This window comes from Onychostoma macrolepis, chromosome 01 (genome assembly GCF_012432095.1).
Source record: "Onychostoma macrolepis isolate SWU-2019 chromosome 01, ASM1243209v1, whole genome shotgun sequence".
NCBI classification, from domain to species: domain Eukaryota; kingdom Metazoa; phylum Chordata; class Actinopteri; order Cypriniformes; family Cyprinidae; genus Onychostoma; species Onychostoma macrolepis.
The window spans coordinates 44,476,833-44,504,640 of record NC_081155.1 but is presented as its reverse complement, the minus strand read 5'-3'; the positions used below and the strand labels follow the sequence as shown (position 1 = coordinate 44,504,640).

Here is a 27,808-nt window from a genome sequence, read left to right as displayed (position 1 = left end):
TGTATCACTACGATCTGTTAAAGTTGCCTTGTTTAAAACTTTTACAATGCATTTATATACAACTTTACTTTGAACATCCTGCAAACTTAAACATTCTAGCTCCCTCAAGTCCAGAAAAGGTCCAGACAATCCTTTCAAATTGGGACAAAAAACAAAAAATACTTGGAAAGGGATCTGAATAGAAAGAGAGAGAGAGAGAGAGAGAGAGATGTTTACATTCTCTTAACATAAGAGATGCAATAAACATTTACATTTTTAGTACTGCCTTAATGGAGCTAATTGACGTATGAACATGTATTTTGCCTATTTAATTGTCCTTTCAAACAATGCAAAATAGGCTTCAAATTTAAACGTTATTCAAGACATAAAAAGAGAAGCTGAGGAGCAGCAGAGAAATACAAACAAATATATAAAATAATATAATGAATGTAATATAATATAATATATTAGAATGACAGGAAAACAAGACTCTTTGTGATTAATCACTTAAAAGAGACTATTAATTTTATGATAAATCACTTTTATTTATGATCAATTGAACTCTTAGTCTCACTATAATGAAAAAAACAAAAACAAATTGTAAACTTTAGCACAATTCAATGTTAAGAAATCAAGGCCGACCGAGATTATTTTTATTTTTATATTTATCATTTATTATATTATTTAACTACTGTACATTTGAATAATCACTGATAATTTCCTGTTTTTTTTTTAATTAAATAACTTGTGAACATTAACAACATTACAAAAACAAAGGCATGAAGTGTGAAGCTACAAAGATATAATATGGTGTGTGTGTGTGTGTGTGTGTGTGTGTGTATAATTGAAAAACACATTCACACGACGCCAAATACAGATTCATAATATTTTACAATAGACACGCCTTTAATATTTTTCACAAGATAATTTCCCGCGTTTACGGTCGCACTTATTTTGCAATGACGTCATTGCGTCCGTCTAGACTCCGCCTACTTCGACATTACCCGCGTTCCGCAGCCAACGGATGATCAGCAGCTGAATTATATCAAAGTCCCTTGTGCGTCTCGATGACTGACAGCCCAACGCTCCAACCACGCCAATCATTTAATCTCATTCACAAGCGTTAGCCAATCAGAGGCGCAGAGACGGCGCGTCGGGAGCCAATCACGTCCCTCCGTTCATGCCGTCCGGTGTCAGAGGTCGCTTCCCCTGCCGGCTTTCATTCGCTCGTCTCTCTTTCTGAATCCAGCAGCGATGGCGGAGCAGCAGCAGTTCTACCTCTTACTGAGTAACCTGATGAGCCCTGACAACACCGTCAGGAAGCAATCCGAGGTATGGAAGTCGGGTCAGGACCGCTTTTTGTGGGTCTGTGTGGGGAAATCTAACGTAATCTCGGTTCGCAGTTTTAGCGCGGGCCGCTCAGCCTCTCTCTGGCCCAGCACATGTGTGAAGCGCGCGCTGCTGCTATGCGGCTCCGAATCACTTCAGAGAGTCGATTCGTTTCAACGAACCAACTTCAAAAACAAATTCCTCTGTTCTTTTGAGTCATCGCACAGAATTGCTCGTCGTGTGGCTCTTTACTTTACTTTTGTGGCGTATGAAACGTTATTTTGTCGATTGACGTATGTTGTGATTATTTTTTTCTTATTTTGGGTTAAATTATTTGATTGCGATTGTTTGATTACACTTTTTAAAGATTAAACTTTAAGGATTAATTCGAGATTGCGACTAGGGAGTTAGAAATATCAACCATATTGTTATTGTTTTTCACTGTGCACACTATCGGATTTACAAAGACTGATTTAGGTTTAGCATACACAAATACTAATAAATTTCGAAATCAATCAAATCCTCAGTTCCACCGAATCATTTAAAGGAATCGACTCAAATGAGCGATTCGTTCGCGAATCGGACATCGCTGTCGTGCGCTGCGTATCAACGTGGCCTAACCAGCATTACAAACATGTGTAATACGTTTTTGTGTCCCGTCTCGGTTAAAACGATTATAAATCAGATGTTTTTATGATTTAATCTTTTAACGTCGTATTTCCCGTTTTTGTGGCGTTATTCGAGCAGCGGCTCCTGTGACGCTGCTAACCGGGCGCTGGTGTCGCTCAGATCGGCTTGAGCGGTTCAAACGGGTCGTTAAATCGGTATTTCAGCCATGTGAAGGTTTTGAACGAGTCACATTTGCGTCTTATTTTCCGAGAACTGTCAAAGTCACGAACGCTGACCACACAAACAAAACCGCAGTCTGTTTGTATTTGCATACGTTTACTTAATTTAATAAAATGATCTCCCCTCAACGAGCAACACAATAATCGAACAACATTTCTTAGAAGAATGATGAATATTTAAACTCGTTATCGTCGCTATTGTGGCGTGTCTTGTATTTCACTCATTAAACAGTAACTTTACACCCATCTTCACGCCATGAGATGAGCTGATCACAAAAGATGCCCATTCATACTGTCATGTCATGGAAACACTTTGGATTTGGATCAGGGATGTGCTTTCAATCGCATGAACCTTTTAAGTTTCTCGTTATATTAAAGAAGCGTTTATAACCCCACTTTTGCATGGAAGGTCGCCAGTGTCCCAGATTTCCCGGCAAATTCGAATTTTCCCCCCAAAACTAGGCTCCCCATTGGCACGTGTTCAGACTAGTCTTTTGTTAGGTGCTTCTTTATCTGTGGGGAGTTCAAACCTGAGCTCATGTGGATCAGGATGGGTCATTAGGTCTTATCGCTCATCTCTGCCATCGGTCAGCACTTTCCTTTAGCACAGACAATGCTCGCCAGCGGCACGCTAATGCTCAGCGGAAACTGAGTCAGACGCTCACAGCCTGACAAGGGCCAACTGGCCCCCAGAAATCAACTGTGATGTCACTCTTATGTCTGACAGTCCTATGAAATTATTGCTATTAAGTTTCCGAAAGCTTTGAGGTGTGCGACTTGTTTTTTTCTCCTTGTTTTGATTTCACATTCCCATTGCACCGTTCATTCCAGGCATTCTGCGCATAACCACGTCCATTTGTCACTTGTAAACTGACTCCAAGAATCTGTTTGACTCATGCAAAATGCACATCTTAAGAGGCTTAGTTGGTCTCTTTCCTCCTTCTGGATGAACAGAATGAACTTATTTTGCTTTTAAAGCTGGAATCTTTTCTGTGCAAAAATCATGTGCAGTTTAGGTGTCTTTCAGGGTTTTTGCAGGTCCTAATTCCACAAATAAGGCCTTAAAAAGTCTGAAATTAGAATAGGGTGTTAAATGATGGATGCATTGCAAAAAATCAATGCTTTTCTCAGTGTTTTTCCAATATGAATATCTTAAGTATCCTCAAATCAAGATGCATTCGCTTGATGCAAATATAATATGAATTCTTGGAAAAACTGAACAGTTAGGTTAGTTTATGCTCAAAACAAATATCTGACAATTGAGGAATGAAAATGTTTCCTTTTGAATTAAGTCAATTCTTGTTTTGTTGTTTTTCTGTGGAATTTATCTGGGTTTTTTTGTCACTACTTTTTTTATCTCAAGTAAATGTACGTGTTAAGTATCTTTAGAAATTTGCACTGGAAAACTAGATAGATAGATAGAGATATATATATATATATATATCTATCTAGATCTAGTCAAAATCGCAAATTAATCTTTAAAGTCTAACCAAACAAATGGGAATCCAATAAGAGTCACTGAATACAAATAAGACATTGTCAATCAAAAAAAAAAAAAACGCCACAAAAGTGCCACACCCTCAATTTTCTGTGATGCATGGTTTTGTAAGTGTTATTTCTACTGGTATTCAAGCCTTAAGTGTTTTTCTTGTATTTATTTTTGTGAAGTGAATCAAGAAGTAATGGAGTCTGGTTTGACACATTTCTAAACTTAAAATTTTGCTAATGCAAATTTTACAAATATAATACAACAACTTCCTCTTCCTCATGTTGTTCTGAACATGTATAAATTGTTTTCTTCTGATATTTTGAAGAATGTTGGTAATCAAAAAGTTGCTGGTAGCCATTGACTTCCAAAGTAGGTATATGTGTGTGTATATAATTATAGAAGTCGATGGCTACCGGCAACTATTTGGTTACCAGCGTTCTTCAATGTTATCGTTTGTCTTCAGTTGAGGAAAGAAACTCCTACATGTTTGGAACAACATGAGGGTGGGTAAATGATGATTTTCATTTTTGGGTGAAATATCCCTTTAAGAAAACACATTTACGTTTTGAGTTCCTTTCAGCTGATTCTTTTATATTCGGTCTTAAAAAGGTCTTTCAAACATCTATATGTATAAACTATGATGGTGCTCTAACTTTTTCATTTGTTCTTGTAGGAAACGTATGACACCATCCCCGGTCAGACGAAGATCACATTTTTACTGCAGGCTATCCGTGATGCGTCCGCTGCCGAGGAGGTATGTGAGAGTCTTTTTACGGTCATCACAGCTGTAGTATTTATTCCGTGCATCCATTTTAGACTCTATGCACTCTTTAAACCGCACAAATGGCAGAAAGTGCTTTGTTTACACCGTCCATTATGCCTCATACCTGTTCTCTCAGGGTCAGATGGTGTGCTGTTGTCTCGTGGTCGTTGAGATGCTGTTGGTAGTTAAGTAACGTGGCTGTGCTGACCGTGAGTGGGCGAGGTTAAATGGAGACACTGGTGTTCTTCAGACTGGACCTTGTTTACGCTTGTTGAATTCGATTCCTGGAAAAACTGATTGCTCAAGACGAGACCCACAACTTATTCAGACTAACCTGCGACAGTCCAAAGCTTGAGATATAGTTGAGGTTTTTACAAGTGCAGGCAGGCTTTCACAGCACACTTAACCCTCGGTAAACCTCTTTTAAAGGGGTCATATAATGCTACATGCACTTTTACAAGTTGTCTGAACTGAAATGTGTGTTGGCAGTGTGTACACAACCACCCTATAATGATAAAAATCCACCCAGTGTTTTTTTTTTTTTTAATCTACTAAAATCTTTACCCCTTTCTCAAATGAGCCGATCTCTGTGTGACATCACACTGATGAAGGCCACTCCCATGATAGTTTGATTGACAGCAGTATTTCAGCACAGACTGCACTGGTGTCTTACCTCAGACTGAGTGAGCTGTCATCAGTTTCACCGCCGGAGCAGATGTAGACAAGAATGACTCCTAAGCGATTGAGGTGTTTTGTTGTTAGATGTAATAATGAACATAGCAGTAGTCATTTACTCCCGTCATCTGAGCGGATGAAGAGGATTAGGTTTGTTCTGAAGGGAATGCGCCCTCCATCTACCTAAATGCGTCTATGTTCGTGCAAATCATTCGTGATCCAGCTTCACCTCCAGAAAAAGTGAGAAGGTTTTTTTAAATGAATCTTTGCAAATGGCCTTTCCTAATAATGTGCTAATTAGCAAGTTTCACGATGAATGCGACTAAAGTAAACAGTCCCTCAGAGAGCGGCTCGGAAGAGAGGGGAGGAGTCAGCAGAGCTCATTAACATTTAAAGGAGAATGACACAATACCGCTTGCTCTTACAAGAGCTGTTTTTGACAGGGTGAAAAAGGTGTTTTTTACACTACCAATGAGATTTTAGCCAAACTATATTACAGACTTTTCATTAAGACCCTAAAGAATATCAACTTGTGGAAAATAGGCGTTATATGACCCCTTTAAACCCAGTGTGGTAACTATTGTTTCACAATTTGTAGTTGAGTTTTGGTAGTGTTGCATGTTTAAATCAATTAAAGGCTGAGATTTAATTAAATATGCACTGTTGTAGAGGGAAGCGTGTCAAATAGGGCAGCCTTAAATATTACTGTACATGATCAAAGTTGTTAAACTTTTAGTAGCAATCACAAACAAAACAATATAATTGATGTATAATTTTTTTAATTATTATTCATTTAATTGCCAGTGTTATTTTAGTGTTTATGGTTTTATTTTGAATTGATTTTTTTGTTTAAAATAAATTTAGTTTATTTATTAAATTCTTTAAGTCATTTGTTTTTTTGAATTTGAAGTTTTGTTTTTAATTCAGCTTTGTCAGTACTTTTTAAACCGCAATAACTGTTATTCACAAATTGCAATTAGATTTTTTCATGCATTTTGTCAGACAAAACATTACATTTGTGAATGTTTACTAACCAAGAAAGTCCAAACATTTAGTAGAAGCAATGTTCAGTTAAAAATTATATCTTTACCCATTTTAACCACCCAAATGCCAAGATGACACTGCCGCCCCATTGTCTAGTTGTCCTCTCAATGCATTTTAAGCCTTTGCTTCACCTATTGTCTCATTTCAGTCTCCTGACCTCAGATATTTATAGATGTGTGAAACTAGAGTGCGACAGTCAACCTATAAAAGTCCTCATGCATTCCTCTGTTTTCTTGGTGTTTTAATGTGACGATTGCTAGTTCACTTAGAAAAACAGTTCTTATCCTAGTTAAGTGTTCTCATAATGCTAATACTTTGTAGCACAGCATAATGCATCACTTTTGTGTGAAATTATCTGCCGAGATGCTCTCTAGAGAGTTATTTTAGACCGTGTCTCCACCTGGACGGGAAGCTGCAGTCATTAGTCAACCCTTATGTTGTAAACTTCCTTTTAATGCTTCATTTGTTTGTTTTTCTCAAACTTTAAGTCCCACATTTGAACTTGTTGCTTTATCTGCAAAGCACGTCCCTACAGTTGTGTAAAGCTCTCAAATGCGTCTCCACAGGTTAAGCAGATGGCTGCCGTGCTATTGCGGCGCCTGCTGTCCTCGTCTTTCGAGGAGGTCTATCCCAGCCTGGCCATTGACGTGCAGACGGCCATCAAGACAGAGCTGCTCGCTGGAATCCAGTCCGAATGCTCCTCCAACATCCGCAAGAAGGTCTGCGACATCGCCGCAGAGCTTTCTCGCAATCTCATTGGTGAGTTGACTTTTGTAATTCGGTTTAGGCAAACCAAATGGCGTCGACGTGAACTAATGCCTTGTGTTTTTATCCCAAGATGATGACGGCAACAATCAGTGGCCAGAGATCCTCAAGTTCCTGTTCGATTCGGTGAATTCTCAAGACGTCAGCCTCCGGGAAGCAGCGCTGCACATTTTCTGGTGCGTAAAGTTTAAGCTGCTACAGTTTTGGTTACTTGCACAAAACCCATTCAGAATTAGTTTATTCTGTGCAATTCTCTTTCTGAACTGTTTCCTCCTCATACAGGAACTTCCCAGGTATCTTTGGCAATCAGCAGCAGCATTACCTGGAAGTGATCAAGCGCATGTTAGTTCAGTGTATGCAGGATCAGGAAAACCCACAGGTCAGTGTCTCATGCTCGAAACTTCAGTCACATCTGATAAGCAGAAGTAATTTGAAAAATGAAGATTTTACGGAGTATAATTTGATGTATGTTTACAAATATGCATGCTTTTAAGAATTTAAATGCATAAGTATATTAAATCTCTCTTCTTAAATTAATTTGTTTTTCAGTTCAAAATATTAGTTAGTTTCACCACTTTAATGGAGTATATTGGCCTGATTTATAGTGCTTTTTTCTGATGTGTCTTGTGTTTGGATATCATAATTTTTTTTTTTTTTATATATATATATGAATGGTACTTAATTTAAAATGCAGATGTTTTTATATTCAAGCTTGGTAAAATCATTAAAAAGATCAAGAATCACTATGAATCATATTGTGAGGAGCCTAAATCCAACCTTTACAAATCATCTGACACATTTGATTTCCTCACTAGTTGGTTGCAAGTTTGAACTTGCTCTTTGTTTGTACTTTAGTTTTTTGTCCCTGCTATATGTAGTCTTTTAATCTTGATGAAAGCCTTTATGAAACGTGGTGCACAAAGAACTGGTTTTCTAAAGCTCCTTTTTCATTCTTTGATTCCTCAAGTCGTGCTGGTTTTATATTTAAGTGCTTTTTCTTTTCTGTGCACCTTGTTGGTTTTGTGACATTGCACCAGAATAAACCTCCCAGAGTGACTAATTTTAAACTACTTTCATTTGCAGATTCGAACCCTGGCTGCGCGTGCGGCTGCCTCCTTCGTCCTGTCCAATGAGGGCAACACAGCCTTGCTGAAACACTTCTCAGACCTTCTTCCCGGCATCCTACAGGTGAAGAGCTGCTCACCACACCTTTACTCAGTAACTTGCATGTCAGCTTTTTTTTTTTTTTTTGGGCTTTCGGTAACTTTTGGTGACTCAAAGTACTCGCTAGTTCCCACTTTGTGATTTTGAATATACCCTTTGCCAAGTTCACACTGGAGAACTGAATGGTCCGAGGACAGCATGCATATTGACACTTGTATAGGTACCATTGCACACTTTGAGCTTAATGAGTTAAATGCACCCTTGTGTTCATTTTCATTAGTGTCTGCATTCATGCTTTGAGGCAAACTGGAGCATAAAATTAAAGATATTAGTCAAATACATGAAAATATGCTGAAGGAAATTGTTGATCCAAAATTTTATAATTTTCATGCGTTTTGAAGTCTTGCCAGTTTAAATATTCAAGCAATTTTAAACCATTCAAGTGCAAGACGTGAAAGAGCTCAACACATCCAGATTGAGTCCTGTTTCGCATCTTGCGCAAATACAATCAAAATTGTCAGAGTGCCATCTTGGCGTGTATCCTCAAACAGCTGGGGGGGAAAATCAGATACAATTCAATATTGAATCTGTGCATTAGGTCTTAAAGTGACAGTAAGAATCTGAACAATTGTAGAAAAAGTACTTGGTGTTGAGCCCTGCAAAAAAAAAAAAAGTGTGCTACAAGATTTTTCTTTCTCCAATCAGGCGGTGAATGAATCCTGTTACCGTGGTGACGACTCTGTGCTGAAGTCATTGGTGGAGATTGCAGACACGGCCCCCAAATACCTAAGACCAAACCTGGAAGCCACTCTCCAACTGAGCCTGAAGGTGAGCCAACATGCAATCTGGTTCTATTTTATATTGATTAGTTGGGGAATTTTATTTAAAAAAAAAAAAAAAAAAGTTTGTGCCATTCTAAAGTTTGGGATCAGTAAGATTTTTAATTTTAGTCTCAAAAGTTATGCTCAAAGGCTGCATTTATCTTAGGAAGGTTTTTAAATTGTAATAGTTTCATATGTGAGTTGTAATTTATTCCTGTGATCAAAGCTGTATTTTCAGCATCATTACTCCAGTCTTCAGTGTCACATGATCCTTCAGAAATCATTCTAATATGCTGATTTATTTATTGTAACTATGTACTACTGTTCAAATGTTTGGGGACGTTTTTTTTTTTTTTTAAATTCAGCAAGGATGCTAAATTAGTGTGAAAATGAAGATTTATGATTTCTCTTTACTTTTACATTTTAATAAATTTTGAATAAGCATGGTTCTTAAATTTAATTCATCAAAGAATCCTGAAGGTATCACAGTTTCCAAAAAAATATTGGGCAGCACAATTGTTTTCAACATTGATAATCAGAAATGTTTCTTGAGCAGCAAATCAGCATATTAGAATGATTTCTGAAGGATCATGTGACACTGAAGACTAGATTAATGATGCTGAAAATACAGCTTTGATCACAGAAATCAATTCGCATAGAAAATGTATATATTAAATTGCAATTCACAATTTTACTGTACTTTCGATAAATAAAAAGTCTCTTTTGCTCAAGGCTGCATAATTTAATTTGTTTAAAAGTCTATATAAACCTCTTCGGTTGTGCCTGGTGGTTCCTTGAGGCAGCTCGTCTGTGCTGATCCATGAGGTTTTATTTAACAGGCACATATCGAGCTCTGCGATTTAATGCTTGGAAGTTGCCATTCCCATGCAGCTTCCACAGCCCGGTTGCAGAAACATGTTATCGTGGGCGTGTAAGCATGTTGAGCCTCAGACTAAAACCCTGTCCTGCTTTCAAAGTGAGAATGATGCACAAAGACTCACTTTAAACCATGCGACCTTTTAATAGATCAAGACAAATGCAGAATAACAATCATTAGGATCTGATTAAAACGTGTTTATCCTTGTTTGACTCCAGTTGTGCGCGGACACCAACCTTACAAACATGCAGCGGCAGCTGGCGCTGGAAGTCATTGTCACATTGTCTGAAACCGCTGCTGCAATGCTGAGAAAACACACCAACATCGTTGCTCAGAGCGGTAAGAGACATTTAACGCTTGGTATGTTACCAGAGGCAAAGCCAATGAAAGTGAAACTTTCAAGTGCACCGTACCATGCAACTTGACGTGCATTTTGTCACTTTAGATTAGTGTTTTGTCAAGTGAAAATGATTGCAGTTCAGAAGCAATTGGGGTGTTGTCACATTTCAGAAAAATGAAGCTGATAGCAATGCTAATTAGCTACTCTCCCAACACTGTTAATTACTTGCTAAATAGTAGGTTTTCTGCTGTGAACTTTAATAATTTTTGCTCTTAAATGTGTGTTCAGTACCTCAGATGTTGAGTATGATGGTGGATCTGGAGGAGGATGAGGAGTGGGCCATGGCTGATGAACTAGAAGATGATGATTTTGACAGGTGAGATTCATATTTGCATCAAAAAGTACAGTACTGTTTTGGGGGGCAGCAGACAATTGTTTGCTAATGCAAAATATTTAACCAGAGTTTAGCTGCAATTGACCATTCGAAGTATTCATGGTCACCGGGTAATTGGTATACTAGTAATTTTCCACTTACTAAAAAAAGGACTCGCTAGGATTTGATTTGTGGTTTTTAAGACCTGTGTACAAATTGATGCTTTGAAAAGGAGCTGAAGGTCCTAAAGTCATGGCAATAAATTTAGCATGCACTGCAAAAAAGGTGGTGGTGTTTCCCCCCCCCAATTCAAATATGTAAACTTCGTTTTAAATCAAGGTACATTTCAGGGTGGCCGCGGGGCCTTAAAAAGTCTTAATGTCTTAAATTCAGATTCAGTGGGTCTTAAATATCTTCGGTCTCGTTACCGCAAAAGTTTCACCAGTCTGACGGACCCGGTGACTGTTTACAATCATTGCACAGACGGAAGATTCCCCGCCTGCTGTAGTTACTGCGTCATCAGAGAGAGATGCGGTAGCAGAATGCAGGTTGAATACCACCAGCTCGCTGACAAGCCTCCTAGCTGCTTTAAATGGGTTAAGGCAAGTTTACTGAAAAATTGCTCGAGGATTTTACTTGCCCGACAGAATAGCCTGATTAAAACTTAAGTGACATTTTATTACATTCAGCGTAAACAGCGATCGATAATGGATAGTGTATTTCTGGTATCAATGTTGTGCTGTTGAGGCTCATGCTGCCTGTCTCTGTGAGAGACTTATATGGAGAAATCAAATGAGCATAACGGCAAACATAAAGAAACTCACAGAACGAAAATGGTTCCAAACAAAGATCAGAAGTATTGCACATTCTCCAAGCAGCACTCGCATTTTTGTTCCTGAATGATTCAGTGCTTTGAATGAATCGGTTGAATGAATAAGTGACTTACCGCCACCTACTGGTGGTTTAGTTGGTTTAAAAGTATGCATTTTTCCACCATTTCTTATTTGTATATTCAATTTTTTTTATTTAAAACATTAATCTCATAACATTATTGCGGTTGTAAATTTTGTAGTGCAAATTATTTAATTTGATTGCTAACAGCCCTATTGTGTGTATTAAATTTCTTCATCATTTAATAAGGTTAAAAAATATTGGACTTTATGGAGGTAAATAACAACCTGGGGTAAATATTAAAAACATGCAGATTTAAATATGTAAAAGCTGAATTGAAAACTGATGAAAATATTGCTTCATTTACACCACCAGAAATATTGCTGATGCGGAGCTTTTGAGGGGATATTTTGTATGGGATATTGTCTGCAGATATGAAAAGTTCTCTATATATCATAATAATAAATAGCACTTTTGACAGCGACATTGTTTTCTTTTTAAATTTTAAAAACACATTAAATATTACATTTACATATGTAATACCTGTATTTCCTTCACAGGTTTGGTCTTAAATTTTACATAAGGTGGTATTAAAAAGGTCTTAAAGTCTTAAATTTAACTTGTTCATATCTGTAGACACCCTGACATTTACTTTGCAAAATGAAGATATTAAGTCTTGTTTAAAAAAAAAAAAACAAAAAAAAAAAACACAAGCTATACTGAAATCATAAAAATATTACTTTAAATAAACTTTTATATTTAAAAAATAGAAAGACTTGTGTATATAAAGGCCAAAAATTCTAATTTAGCTTAACTTGTAGTGAAATAAGCTGGAAGATATTAATAAAAACCTATAGACATTAAATGACCCAAAACTGCCAAAAACACAACAATATTATTAAAATTAACTTATTAAAATGAAAAGAGGATATTAAAATACAAGCTAATTCAAAATGTTAACTATAACAGTATCTTAAAATAACAGTTGGAAATTTGACGTTCAAACCTTGGAAGTGTTGCTAATTCAACTCTGTAGATATTTACATTTAAAGAACATTTACTCATTAAATTTTCTATAATTGGTCTTAAAGTCTGAAATGTACCTTCATAAACCCTGCTGTAATTGCAGGCGTTATTGCTTTGAAATGCCTGTCAATAGAGCATCATTGTTCCTGATTATAGAGGTTTATAAGTGTAATTTGACTCTGGTCTCTGCTGGTGTTCAGTAATGCTGTTGCGGGTGAAAGCGCTCTGGACAGGATTGCATGTGGCCTCGGAGGAAAGATAGTCCTTCCCATGATCAAACAGCACATCATGCAGATGTTGCAGAACCGTGAGTAGATGAGTCAGGATCTATTATTGGGATTGCATTTATTGAAATGAGATTTTGTTCCTAATGTTTTATTTCCCCTCAGCCGATTGGAAGTACAGGCACGCCGGTCTGATGGCGCTCTCTGCTATCGGCGAGGGCTGTCACCAGCAGATGGAGGCCATTCTGAGCGAGATCGTCAGCTTCGTTTTGCTCTTCTGTCAGGATCCTGTAAGAAAAATCACAGCACTTCATTTCTGATGTTTTAACAAGTGCAGACGCTAAACCGAGCCTCATTCCAAACCCCTGCAGCACCCCAGGGTTCGTTACGCCGCCTGTAACGCTATTGGACAGATGGCCACAGACTTCGCCCCCACCTTCCAGAAGAAATTCCATGACAAGGTATCGCTTGGTGTTGGTTTATTTATTTTCCTCTTCCTCTCACTGGACACGCAAGCAGTTTTTTTAATTTATTTATTTTTTTAAACATTGTTTGTTGTTTTCCATGTAATGAAAGGTGGGTTGCTCCAGAAAGGAAAAGCAGTAAAAGCACTCTTCTAGTTTGATCACTTTAACTGAACAGTTTTTCTCAAGTCTTGCTAAACTCGTGTATTAGGGAGTGAAATTGTGCTTGTTTCAGTGCGTTATAAATTTATTTCAATTTTTTTTAAAATTGGTTATTAAATCTAGTAGTTGACTAATGTAAATTACATCTACTCTATTTATTATTATTAGAAGTACTGGTAAATTTAAATCAATATTCCTATAATGTAGTAACTTTATTTATTAATGTGATTGGATATAATTTATTGCAACTACTGTAAAAAAAATGGCTAGTATTAGTTAAAATATAGTAATTGTTTCATGTAAATTACTACTAAAAGTAATGAGAAACAGTAGTTGTAATAAAATGTAAATGTTATTAATGAACCATAGTGACAATGAGCTGTTATAAAATCTAGTAATATTGATCTATTACAACTACTGTAAATAAGTTTTGTAGACAACTTTATTTAAATAAATCAGTATTTTTATTGTATAAAAAAAGGAAACCTGTAACTGCAGCTCTGTGCAGAATTATCTTCCGTGCGGGGTTGTGATTCGGTGCTCCGGCACGGCTCCACCGCAGATGAATCTTATGTTTTGAGGTGAATGTGTGGTTGTCAGTCACCGCACCGGTGGAATATATGACCCAAATAAGAATTTTCACCATATATGCCATCTAAACAAGTAACAAGTCTGCCACTTTTGTTCTGACCAAAAAACGGACTGCAGCTTCAACTGATTTATTTTTTTTAAATGTATCAATCAATATCATCATGAATTGTAGTATTTGAACCCAGGCTGTTCCTTTTTAATGAACGAATTGAAATGATTTTTGTGACTGGCTCCAGAAAAATGACGTGCTGGTGCCAGCCCTGTTTGATTTCTCATTGCTCTGTTTTTCTGTAGGTGATCTCTGCGCTCTTGCAGACCATGGAGGATCAGTCGAACCCTCGCGTCCAGGCCCACGCCGCCGCTGCGCTCATTAACTTCACCGAGGACTGTCCCAAAACCCTGCTCATCCCCTATCTGGACAGCCTCGTCCAGCACCTGCACGTCATCATGGTGGCCAAACTCCAGGAGGTGCGTCCCATCCCTCTCTTTATTAAATCCGTTATAGGGAGTTTAAGTCAGCGACTGGAAACTGCAGTTTCTCCATGTGTTTTCTCTTCCGTTAGGTGCACAAAGCTAACGTGGTGAGATGTAGTTTGATCTGGATTAGGGTCTGTTCAGCTTCAATTCAGAAATGAATGCGGTTTCATTTAAGTTTGCTGAATTTAAATTCAACTGACCCTCAATTCAGACGCTGTGTAGTTGTGTGATCACGTATGGAGTGAGAGTGTTGCGGTGTTTGTCTGGTTTATGGTGGTGAGGCGGTGCTTTAATGTTGGCTTTGACTCTTCCAGCTGATCCAGAAGGGCACTAAACTGGTGCTGGAGCAGGTTGTGACGTCGATCGCCTCAGTGGCTGATACAGCCGAGGAGAAGTTTGTGCCGTACTATGATCTGTTCATGCCCTCCCTCAAACACATCGTGGAGAACGCCATTCAGAAGGAGCTTCGCCTGCTCAGAGGAAAGACCATCGAGTGCATCAGCCTCATCGGCCTGGCTGTGGGCAAAGAGAAGGTGCGTCTTAAGGGAGATGGATCGTGGAAAAAAATTTTTAATTTAAATTTTCATCTAATTTATTTTTTATTTGAATCTTTAATTCTTTTCTTAACTTTAATTTTACTTGTCTAAGGTAAAAAATATTGAATCAAATAAAGAGATCAAAATAAGTGTAAAACTTATTCATTTATTTTGATTAATTTATCTACTTATTAAAACATTAAATGTGATGCATTCACTTGTCAATCGACACGCTTGTGCCAACTACTCTTTTGATTGGAAGAATTGCAGATCATAGAGATCTTTATTTTAAGCTTGGTATATTTTATTTACACTTATTTCTTTAAATTTATTTGAATAAACCCAATTTATTTTTATTTCTCTTATATTTTCTTGACTTATTTTTGTCATTTTTATTAATCTTATTTTAATTTATCCTTTTGTAAAACAAATAATAGATCGAATTCATGTATCCATTTTAATCTGATTTATTTTTATTTATACCTTCACAAGTGAATTCATCTGGCTTATAACTACACTTTAGAATGGGGGAATTAAAGATCCTGAAAACAATAAATCAATTTTATTTACTTATATAAATTTAAATAAATGTAATCCAATTTTTATTTATTTTACATGATTTATCTGTTTATTTATACCTTGACAAAAGAATACATCCCACGAAATCATTTCGCTTATGCCAACTACTTGCTCTTAAGTTAAAATAATAATAATTTGCCTGTTTGCACCTGAACAATGTTTGGTTGTATAAACGCATAATTTGTATCCAACCCTTTTTACATCTATTTCTCTTGTAGTTCATGCCCGATGCTTCAGCTGTGATGCAGCTCCTTCTGAAGACACAGACTGATTTCAATGATCTGGAGGATGATGATCCACAGGTCAGCAAACACCAGCCGAGCACATCACGGAGCCTGATTTCAATACTAGTCTGTCTTCTCTTGTGTTTGAGCTGCTGTCTTGTGCCTGCAGATCTCCTACATGATCTCGGCCTGGGCGCGCATGTGTAAGATCCTGGGGAAGGAGTTCCAGCAGTACCTGCCTGTGGTGATGGGCCCGCTGATGAAGACGGCCTCCATCAAACCTGAAGTGGCCCTGCTTGATAGTAAGTGAGCTGTCTACACAGGCTGTGTTTTTAGGCGTCATGGATGCTCTTATGGTTTAAATTCATGCATCTGTGCCTGAGAAATATTGTACATTTAAAAAAAAAAAAAAAAAAATTTTTAATTCGGACGTGCACTTAACTTTTTATTACTGTTATTTGATAAAATCTTGAAATTGATTTAAATTTACAGATACTGTAGTAATAACACATGATGATAAAAGACAACAGTAGTTGTCGTTATTTAAATATTTATTACAGTTATATTAGTAGTTATAAAATAGTTTTTAAATTTATAATAATCATAATAAATGACTGATTAAACAGTTGTAGCATTTAGAAAAATCAATATTACTATTTTATAAATTTAAATCAATTCTATATTTTATAACCAATACATTTAATGAAGATATTTAATTATAAAATGTGTTTAATAATAATAGGTAGTTTTTATTGGGTGTAGTAGTAAATACTGATTTATTTAAATTAAGTGACTCTTTCTGGTGGTGGTGTTGAATTTAATAAATCTATTTTGTTATAGATAATAGTATTGAATCCAGAACGTTTATTCATACTTGTTGTTTTAATATAGTGTTAGATTAGTAGCTTTTGGCTGAGTGTGAGACTCTAACAGTTTTTGGCCTGACTCGTACAGCTCAGGACATGGAGAACATGTCTGAAGATGACGGTTGGGAGTTTGTGAATCTCGGAGACCAGCAGAGTTTTGGCATAAAGACGGCAGGACTGGAGGAGAAAGCAACTGCGTGCCAGATGCTGGTGAGTAGATGATCCATCCAGACATGCAGTGAACCAGTGTCCAAAATTAACCCTTGCTGTCTAATGATAAGATGCACTGAGCCACCAAATGAACATCTGAGGAACAAATCAATGCTTTTGGCAGGTGGTGTTTTCCATAGAGTCTGGAAATGTAACACAACCACTATATTTCCTTATTTATAATCTATTTTTAATGCATTTTATTCAAATGAATTTTGAATAGGTCTGCATGTATACATTTTAATGAAATGATGCATGGCTATAAATAAATGTTCTCAATTTTGGGTCCTGCAACTAACTAAATTACTGGCATGTTGCAGTAAAAATGTTTCTCTTGAATTACTCGGATGAGAACTTCGTCTGTTTTCCTCAGGTGTGCTATGCGAAGGAGCTGAAGGAAGGTTTCGTCGAGTACACAGAGCAAGTCGTCAAGCTGATGGTTCCTCTGCTGAAGTTCTACTTCCATGATGATATCCTTCATTAGATTATAGTTGCTTATTTTCTGTGTCTTGCAGTGTAACAAATTTGTTTTCTTTAATGCTGACATCTAGAGTGCAGGACAGGTTTATTATCGTTCAACTCGAAATGCTAAAAATAAACCAGTAAAAATGACATGCACAACAAAATTAACTTGAAAATGGAAAATATATAAACTATTTTTTTTTTTTGGTTAATTTTACTTCGTTTTAGTAAATGTGGTGTCATTTAGATTTTTTTTTTTTTTTTTTTTTAAATGTCTGTTGAAACTATTTTTTTTATTTTATCAGTTTACTTGTATGTTTCCAAGGCATTCCTCATTTTCTTTTAGCTTAACTTTAAGGACTAAAATAACTAAAACTAAAATACTATAATTATTAAATATAACTTATTTTGACTGTATAGCATGCAGTTTAGCATTTGCAAACAAGTGCACAACTCTACACCTGATTTACTCTGATTCCCTTTCAGAAATATCAAAACTGGAAATGTGTATTTTTAGATTTATGTACATTACATTTACATTACTTTTAGTCATTTAGCAGACGCTTTTGTCCAAAGCGACTTACAAATGAGGACAATGGAAGCAATCAAAACCAACAAAAGAGCAATATGCAAGTGCTGTAACAAGTCTGTTAGCTTAACGCAGTACACATATAATAAATAAAAATGAAAACGCATAGAATAGCGCAAGCTAGTGTTGGAGGCCTTTTTTGCTTTTGTTAATTGTATAATAAATAAGAAAACGGATAGAATACAAAAAGATTAGAAAAGCTAAGTGTTGAATAGAATAGAATAGAAAATTATCTTCTCACTAGAAAAGAATAGAATTAGACTGCTAGAGTTAGAGGGTCAAATAAAGAGGATGGAAAAGATGTGCTTTTAGCCGATTCTTGATGTATGTCTTTAGCTTTTTTTTTTTTATCAGTTTGTCATCTTAGGGAAAAAAAAAAAAAAGAGAGAGTTGCAAAAAATAGTTTAAGTTAGTGCATTAATGTTTTTTTTTTTTGTACTCCCAAAATCCCTGATGGTTCTCAGTTTCTCCACTTTAAAGCTCTTGTTCAGAGATGATTGTTCTTGCACCTGAGACTCCGTTAGCATCCTTAACGTGTGTCTGACGTGTGCGTGTGGCGGCAGCCGAGTCCATGCCTCTCCTGTTGGAGTGCGCTCGCGTCCGAGGCCCAGAATACCTCACGCAGATGTGGCACTTCATGTGTGACGCTCTCATCAAATCCATCGGCACCGAACCAGACTCAGACGTGCTGTCAGAAATCATGCACTCGTTCGCCAAGGTAATTCACGTGTTCTTTCTGCAGTTCCCTGTATGAGTTACATGCTGTTTGTGTTTTAATAAGTGAATGTCCTCACTCAGTGCATCGAGCTGATGGGAGACGGATGCCTGAACAACGAGCACTTCGAGGAGCTGGGCGGCATTTTGAAAGGCAAACTGGAGGAGCACTTTAAAAACCAGGAGGTCAGGCAAGGTCAGTCACGCAGGAATTACTTCAACACTCACAGGGGCTGTTTATTTGCACAAGAGTGCAGTAAAATTGTGAAATATTTGTTTAAAAGGGCTGTTTTCTATTTGAATATCTGTTAAAATGTAATTTTATTCCTGTGATCAAAGCTGAATTTTCAGCATCATTACTCCAGTCTTCATTAGGGATGGGTATCGTTTACATTTTTACCGATACTGCTTATCGATACTATTTGGCGCAAAAAGATATGATGTGAAAAGTTGTTAAACTTCAAGTTATTTTATTACTGCTGAACTTTTAGCAACTGTGTTAAAGTTCTTCAATCAGGAGTTTATCTGTTTTATTTTATTAACATTAAAGGAATATTTCTCACACAAATGAAAATTGTCATTTACTCGCTCTCAAGTTGTTTAAACCTGAATGAGTTTTTCTTCTGTTGAACAGAAGTTATTTTGAAGAATGTGGGAAAACAAACAGTTGCTGGTCCCAAAGTCAGTGGGGACCAGCAACTGTTTGGTTACCCACATTCTTCACAATATTTTCTTTGGTGTTCAGCACAAGAATAAAAAAATTATACAGGTTTGGTACATGACACTGAGTAAATAATGACAGAATATACATTTTTGGGTGAACTATCCCTTTAATGACAATCGGCAGCATGTTTAGTTCTGTCCCTTTAAGAGCACTCATCCGTTTCTCCCTCAACTGTTTACTTTCACTTTAGACATAACTGTTTATATGTAAACCTTGTGTTTTTGACAGTATTAGCGCAATCAGACGATAATTAAGATCACGAAGTAATCAGGTGCTGTTTGACCGGTCTTTTAGTGTCCGCACGCTTCAGGTGTAACACGCTCTGAATAAGTGCATGTCAGAGCAGCATGCGAATTAAGTGTTTAACCGGCAAGGCTTTAGCACACGCAAATGATATACTTTTGTGATTGTGAATAAGTGCAGTGTCTTGTGAGTAACTATACCGCTGAGTAACATTTGAAGCGAGTGTCGCTGGAGCCGGGAGACGTAGTAAATACAGCGCATTGCTTGAGGTAGATGGTGTTTTGTTAGTAAATGTTTCATTATATTACTAGTGTTGCCTCCTTTGTTCACTATTACACTACTGCATATTGCATCTGACACTGCTGTCGCTTAGTTTTGTAACGTGAGCCCACACTTTTGAACGTTTCACTCTTGCTGCAATGACTGATTGCACACAAACACACACCGCACAGGCGCACGGATATAACGCGCAACGACGGCCACATCTTTCAGTGAAGGAAAATGACAAGCAGCAGCTTCTAATTCGTCATTAACATTGAAGTATACGGAGATAAAACAACGCAAGTATCTAACGGTATTGTTTGTCCTGAAGCTTGTCAGTAGTCCGGTATTGACCCAATTACGTACCGGTCCAAAAAATACCGGTTCTCAGTACCCATCCCTAGTCTTCAGTGTCATATGATCCTTCAGAAATCATTCTAATACGCTGATTTGCTGCTCAAGAAACAGTTCTGATTGTCAATGTTGAAAACTGTTGTGCTGCCGAAGATTTGTTGAAACCTTATTTTTCAGGATTTTGACTTTATAAAAAGTTCAAAAGAACAGTGATTTTAAAATGGAAATATTTTGCAACAAGAGTCTTTACTGTCACTTTTGATCAATTTAGTGCGTACTTGTGAATAAAATGAAATTTTTCAAAAACGGATCTTACTGAAGAAATTTCTTGTTGTTTTTTTTTTTTTTTTTAAGATTAATTAGATTTAAATGTAATCAGTCTGTGCCTTTTTGTTTTCTGAATCTGTCCACCGAGTTAAAGCTGCAGTCTGTAAGTTTTGCCTCTTTGTCGCCATCTGTTTGAAAATTCAGCAAGCAGCTTGCAATTCCAGGTTATCTCGCTTGCGTGGGTTGTGCTCCGGCACGGCTCCAGCGCGGATGAATCTAATGTTTTGAGGTGAATGTGTAGCTGTCAGTCACCACACCGGTGTGAATGTTTACTGTACTTCGCAATCACAGATTCTAGCCTATGTCTTATATGACCCAAATAAGAATTTTCACCATATATTGCCATCTGAACAAGTAACAAGTCTGCCACGTTTGTTCTGACCAAAGTTTGCATGAAGTTACGGACTGCAGCTTTAATTTTTGGATTCACTTTTAATGGTAAATTTTTATTTTTTTGTAATCAAAACGCATGTCTAATTATTTGAAATCAAGAAACTTGCACAATTTTACGATAACTGGCAAAAATATTTTTATTAGAATTTTCAGAGTTTTTGATTGGCTAATGGAATGCCTTTATCAGCCAATCGCAATCTTGAAGGCCTGATAGGTAATGTTATAAACTTTCATATGGAAAGTCATACAGGTTTGTGAAGCTTTACTAATTGTTCTCCGCAGCCAAACGACAAGATGAAGACTATGACGAGCAGGTTGAGGAGACGTTACAAGACGAGGTGCGCAGCTTATCTAACATGCGTTTCTAAGCGATTCATTGGTTTAGATCACTAATGAAGCTGCTCTTGATCTGTATGTTCAGGATGACAACGACGTCTACATCTTGACCAAGGTGTCGGACATCCTGCACTCCATCTTCAGCAGCTACAGAGAGAAGGTTCTTCTGTGGTTCGAGCAGCTGCTGCAGCTCATCGTCAATCTGATCGTAAGTCCTCACGTCTGCTGTTAAGCTGAGTTTTTAAGGGTCATTCTATGGAAATCTGTTTTTCTGTTCCTAGCCTTTACAGAAATATTACACTTGAAAAACACTTTAGGGTTACAATTTCATTGTTCAAATAACACATCGTTTCATTTTAAAATAATTACACCACCTTGAGCCATCAATGTGGAATATTTGTTGTTTTTAATTAATTATATAGAGTTCCAGGCACCACAAAACTGCTCGTCCCCACAGCCATGTACAGAGGGAAAGGGCTTTATTTTGAGGTCAAAAACAGGTTTTTCTTCTATTTTTAAAATGCAATGTATTTATTTTTATTTTAGTTAACAGGACATTGTACATTAATAAAGCACTTCTGTAAATGTACTAGAATTAGCCAAAGGCTATTTTTCATCCGTAGTCAAAAAAATCTTGTGTAATAACTCGTTTGTATGCTGGTTTATATTTAATTTTCATGTTTTTGCTATGAAAATAGCCTAAGATGCTGACGTGGCATTAAAGAAAAATATACTACTACTGCTCATCCATAGTAGGGCTGTCAAATTGGATGGAAAACAAAATTTGAATTTTGTACTAAAATATTATCAATGTTCTAATTATATTTAAAAGACATAATTTCAGTTCGGGAGGGGGGGATTTTGGCTTCTCTCCTGAGGCCACAAGAGGGTGCACAAGTAAAATATTACTAATGCATGTTTCTTCAGAGCATTAAAAATAACACTATCTTTGAAAAGTGCTTAATGTTTATAAACTATACATGATGCTTTTTGTTTCTAATTGTTTAAGCTGTGTAATTATGCATGTATAGTTTAATACTAAGGACTGAAAACAAATCACAGAGCATCAAAATCTCGACATGTTTTTTTTAAAAGTTGAACTTGCAATTTTACATGGCTTTCTAAACATTTGTGCGACGTGAGTGCAATGGTGATGGCGCATTTTCTATAGGGACATATGCGTTCTGTGTGAACAGCTTGGCTTCAGTTTTGACGTAAACATCTCCGCATTGTTCTCTTTTTCTGCAATATTTTGACTGAGCAGCGCTGCATCCAGTGGGTTCAACTGGATAGACTAAAAGCATTAAAATGCAAAGACACCTACATGTCTTGTGCACCACTGATAAGGCAGCCTGACGGGCACCTAAAATTCAAATGCAACGTTTTTTGCATTTGAATGTGGATTTTCTTTTTAAATTCAACAAATATTTGTGTATATACAGGATAAGTCCAACTGTCTCTTATCAGAAATTCTCACTTATGATTTCATAAGAAGCTTTTAGCTGAACTCACTGGTGTAACCTGCTTTATTAGGGAATTGTAAAAAAAAAAAAAAAACTAGAATAAAAATGAATGAAACTACTTATACCATACCTTGCAGCATCTGTTTTATAAAATGCATTCATAAATTGTCACTGGTGTCACCTTCCTTATGGATAAATGCACAAAGATTTTTATAAATCATTAAGCTGTCATTTGTGTATTCATGAAGTCAAAATGTAATCTAATAATATTGTTTAAATGTTAGAAAAAGAAATGCACATTAAGACATCTTGCCATACCAAAAGTGGATATTTTCTATAGCATGACCCTTACCTGGTTATAGAGTGTTTATGGTATTGTGTCCCTGACAGTGTCCTCACAGACCCTGGGCGGACAGACAGTGGGGTCTGTGCATATTTGATGACATCATCGAACACTGCAGCCCTTCTTCCTTCAAATACGCAGAGTACTTCCTGCGGCCCATGATGCAGGCGCTGTGTGACACCAGCCCGGAGGTGCGACAGGCGGCTGCGTACGGCGTCGGAGTCATGGCTCAGTTTGGAGGAGACAGCTATAGGCCTGCTTTCACAGGTGAGACGTCCTCTGTGCTTTCCAGTGTTATTAGCATCAGTAGGGCCCTATGAAGTCAGTGCTATTTTTTTTTTTTTTTTCAGTTTTTCTGGATTCTGTTCTAATGGTTAAATTTTAGTAATCAAGAAGCATGTCTTATCCTTAAAGATGTAAATTGTTTAACTTAATAAACTGCAGAGTCAATAATTTGATAAGTAACTTTTTTTTATTTATTTATTTTTTTTTTAATTATTTAAATTGTTTTAAAAAAGAGCATGTCTTAAATCATGAAATGTTTATTATGCTCGCTATTTAACTAATTTATCACGTTTAATAACTTCACTTTTAGGTCCCTATGTTTTATTTTTAAATTTTTCTGGATTGCATTGTCATGGTTTAATTTTAATCAAAATTGAGATTTTTCTGAACTTATGCAGTATTGTTGGACTTGATTTATTCCTCTGAAATTTGCCAAATGCCATGACATTCCGCGTTATTTTAGTTGATTCTGGGATCGGTTTCTGCTTCATGGATATCATAGGTCCCTACTAGGGGTGTGCGATATGGCTTTTTTTTTAAAAATTTTTGTGATCGTGGAGTATAATGTCTCCACGATCTGCTTTTGAAGAAATATCGTAGTATCGTGCTACAGCGCACATTCTATCAGCTGCAGTTCTTATTCCTCCGTCTCAATATACTGTACATTATTCGGATCTGCTTTAAAGCCTTGCCGGTTAAATGTTTTATTCACGTGTCGTTCTGACGTGCGCTTTTTCTGAGCCCGTACACCCAAAGCACGCGTGCTAAAGCCTGTCAAAAGCGCCTTATTACTGAACTAAGTTATCTTGTGCACTAATACTGTCAAAACACACAAGGTTTATGTATAGACTCCGTTGCTTATGTCTAAAACGAGTAAGTAAACAGCTGAGAGAAAACGGATGCGTGCCTCTGTATATTAGATGCGTGCATGTCTTAAAGGGGCAGTACTGAACATGCTGCCGACTGTCATTTAAAGGGATAGTTCACCTTAATTTAATTTGTCATTATTTACTAACTCGCATGTTGTCCCAAATCTGTATTAATTTTTTTTCTTGTGCTGAACACAAGATATTTTGAAGAATGTGGGTAACCAAATAGTATCTGGTCCACATTGACTTTTGATAGAGGGAAAAAAAAAAAAATGGAATAAGTCACTGGGGACCAGCAACTGTTTGGTTTTCCATGTTCGTGAGTAAATGATGGTATAAATATAAAACTTTTTATTTTGGGGTTAATTATTCCTGCAATATTAATAAAACACAGAAAAATCACTCACTACTCTTGACTGAAAAACGTTAATGCAGTTGATTTAATAGGAATCAATCTATATAGTGTTTTATTTTTATATTTGTTGATTCAATTTCTCGAATGCTCCTGCTAAATGCACCTATTGTACCTGAAAATAAAACAGTTTTACTTGTATAGTATGTGTATCTTTGTTCTAATTTTTTTTAATAACAAAGATAAAATGACAGATTTTTATCTTCGCCCACTTTGCCTAAATATCCGCCATTCTTTTTTTTTTTAAATATTTGTTACCTTGAAAGGTTTTCTTTTTATAATAGGGAAGTTAGTTTGGCTGTAATGCTCAGACAACTTGTAAAATAGTAAAACCAACATGACAAAGAATCGTGATTAAAATCGTGAATCGTGATTTTTCTTAAAAATATTGATATATTTTTGCCATATCGCCCACCCCTAGTCCCTACATATTATATTCATGCACATTGTGGTTGTTGTTCCAGAGGCTGTCCCGCTGCTTGTGGGTGTGATCCAGTCAGCAGACTCCAGAGTTAAAGAAAACGTCAACGCCACGGAGAACTGCATCTCTGCTGTGGCCAAAGTCATGAAGTACCGCCCCGAGTGCGTCAACGTCAACGAGATCCTCCCTCATTGGCTGTCCTGGCTGCCACTCAACGAGGATAAAGAGGAAGCTGTCCACACATTCAACTATCTCTGTGACCTTATTGAAAGGTGCGTGTCTGTCAGCCGATGTGAACTCTGGGAGTCTTGGATGCAGATTTGAGTTTAATGTCCGTTTCCTCCTACAGTAACAATCCCATCGTTCTTGGACCTGATAATACGAACCTTCCCAAGATTTTCATCATAATTGCTGATGGTGTTGTGAATGAATCGATTAAAGGGGAAGACGGTTGTAGCAAACGATTGGCCAACGTTATTCGTCAAGTACAAGTAAGTTTAATGTCATGCAATATGAACTGACTGCTTTATCACATACAGGCGGACTAACACCAGTAGAAGACCTCAGACTGATGCAGAATTGCAAAATTAAAAATGTTTTCAGTTTCTACATGCAATGAGTGACTTGTCTCGTCTATTTTATTTATTTTTTTATATAAATGCATAAATACAAACAGTAATATTCACCAAGTTACTTAATCTATTGATGCTTATAGATTTAAAAATGTCAGACATGCCTTAATGGTTTACAATATAAAAATGAGCATCAAAATCATAAATTGAGCATTAAAGGGCCGATTTATGCATGTTAACAGTTTTAGCTTTCAGAGATCCTAGCATTGCATTTGTTTTAAATTCATGTAGTTATTTCTAATTGTTATATTGGTGCCTGTAAATATAAAATTTTTATGTTACAAATGTTTATCCTTGTTCTTTAATGTTGTAAAATATTCAAAATCTTAAAATATATTCAGTGTAAATCTAAATATTGCAAATTGTAGTGTTAAAATATTTCATCTAATGCCACCCTAGTCGTGTACAATATTTCTATTTCTTATATTGCATGTACAGTATAAATGTGTATATAATATCATTCAAATTTATGCATTTAAATTTTGTATTTATGCTTAATTTAATTTCAGTTGTCTAGTCATGTAGTTAAATATTTGTATTTGATGCGTTTAAAAGTATAAATGGTGTGAAGATGTAGTAAAACAGTGTATTCAAAAATAGTTCATTTATGCATGTAAATATTCTAAAATGTATTTGTGCTTTTTAAATATTTGTTTGCTATATGCTTAAAGAACAAGAATAAACAATTCAACGTTTATAAAGATTTCGTTAAACATTTTCTAAATATGCTTTAAAATGTGTTCAGTATACATGGTGGGTTTTTTCTTTTTAGTTAGTCCACTTTTAGACCGAGCACAGGCAGAATTTGCATGTATTTCCGTGTCAAATGGTCTGACTGCGCTGCATGTGTTTCTCTCCAGGTTTCTGGAGGACTCTGGACGCAGTGTGTATCGGCGCTCAACGAGACGCAGCAGAAGGCCATCCAGGACCTCCTGAACACGGCCTGAGTGAACGAGCGAAGCCTTAACCCTGTAAAACAGCCCATCGATTGAGGATTCAAAACTTTGCACCTGGAGTTCCACATCTTGATTTTTGGCCCTTTCCCTATTTCGACTAAAGAACCGTCATGTGACCTTGAGTTTGTGTTGGGCCTCTGAGCCGTCTGGACCCGATCTCTCGAAGTCTTCAACAACGGGGCCGAGGGTTCGGCGAGTGCGTGCGTTTGTTTCACCTCAAAAAGGGCCAATGGCTTCAGAAACCCTCATCTTGAGCGGACGTGGGGCGGGGGGGTGTTTAGGGGTATGAAATGAAACTAACAGTCATCCATCGTAGATCTCTAAGAATTTCTGGTGTAGAACTTGTGCTTTTCTCCCTTTCGAGATCAGTTCTAGTTGTTTTGTCAACTCGTGTGTCTGTCGATCCTTGCCGAAGCTGATTTGGGGCTCGGTCCGACTCTCTTCTCCGGATCGGACTGAACGGACTCGTGTTGGTTGAGCTCGAATGCAGTAGAGCGATGATGCAGCGGTCATGTCGTCGACTTATTTTTTTTTTTTAGGTTTGTTTTCTTTTCTTCGACGCTGGCACTGATGTTTTGGGGAAAAACGGGCAACGGTTTGCTCCACCTTTGCTGATGATGTCCGTTACGGCTAACATTGTCTGTCACTGGCTCACTTAATCCATGCAATGAAATAAACTACATTGGAAAACCGGGACTCTGGGTTCGGGCTTCTGATATTATGAAGGAAATGCACAAATCTGAGGCCGGTTGGCTTAGGAGTTGTCACGTGTCCATGGAACATTTGTATGATATGCAATCTCTCCTGGTTAATCATTTTACAACACTTTCAGTATTAAAGCTGCAAGACATGATGAACTTTGTGTCAGTGTTTCATTGTGATGTGCCTGCTCTCAATGTGAAACTGGAATCCAGTAGTTTTTGTTTTTTATTTGAAATGTTCAAATTGAAATGTTGCTTTTCTTAGCTAGTAAACTTGATTCAGTAGGTTTACTCTCTCAAGCGCTCGTTCTTAACCATTGTTAACGAGAGGCTACAGAAAGCGGAAACGGAAGCTGTTTACATGGTCTTTTATGGTTTTACGGCAGTAACTAGAGATAACCTTGGTGTTAAGAGCTTTTATATAACGTTTGTAGTTGATTGTCACTAGCAATATCAGTGAAATTATGTAGGTTTAAAAGAATAAACAAATGAGACAAACTCTGTATCTACTTGGTCAGTTTTTAAGTGAGTTCTAGTCAAAACAAACCTTTACTTTAAGATGCTACTTTTGGCGGGAATGAAAATGAGGCTGCGAGGGGATGAAGT

General features: G+C 36.9%; 1 protein-coding gene and 1 non-coding gene across 2 annotated transcripts; both read left to right on the top strand.

The window, feature by feature from the left end:
* The first annotated feature begins 1,152 nt into the window (after positions 1–1,152).
* kpnb3 (karyopherin (importin) beta 3) lies at positions 1,153–27,354 on the top strand. The gene is made up of 26 exons (XM_058779024.1): positions 1,153–1,311; positions 4,319–4,399; positions 6,694–6,886; positions 6,966–7,068; positions 7,175–7,271; positions 7,976–8,080; positions 8,762–8,884; positions 9,973–10,093; positions 10,383–10,470; positions 12,585–12,691; positions 12,774–12,898; positions 12,980–13,069; positions 14,120–14,293; positions 14,617–14,835; positions 15,636–15,719; positions 15,811–15,943; positions 16,596–16,717; positions 17,091–17,187; positions 18,314–18,486; positions 18,567–18,678; positions 21,067–21,122; positions 21,206–21,328; positions 22,974–23,193; positions 24,957–25,185; positions 25,263–25,404; positions 26,406–27,354. The coding sequence occupies exons 1-26, from the start codon at positions 1,234–1,236 to the stop codon at positions 26,490–26,492; spliced, it is 3,282 nt and encodes a 1,093-aa protein (XP_058635007.1). The 5' UTR covers positions 1,153–1,233; the 3' UTR covers positions 26,493–27,354.
* Positions 9,659–9,796, top strand: LOC131550650 (small nucleolar RNA SNORA84). Its single transcript, XR_009273616.1, has one exon. It is a non-coding gene; the product is annotated as a small nucleolar RNA SNORA84 (small nucleolar RNA).
* Positions 27,355–27,808: the final 454 nt, after the last annotated feature.

Excerpts from the sequence above, each read along its gene's own strand:
- kpnb3 (XM_058779024.1), top strand. The coding sequence starts at position 1,234 with ATGGCGGAGCAGCAGCAGTTCTACCTCTTACTGAGTAACCTGATGAGC. Across the intron at positions 15,944-16,595 it reads TGAAGTGGCCCTGCTTGATA|CTCAGGACATGGAGAACATG; the intron begins GTAAGTGAGCTG and ends TGACTCGTACAG. Across the intron at positions 16,718-17,090 it reads CAACTGCGTGCCAGATGCTG|GTGTGCTATGCGAAGGAGCT; the intron begins GTGAGTAGATGA and ends TGTTTTCCTCAG.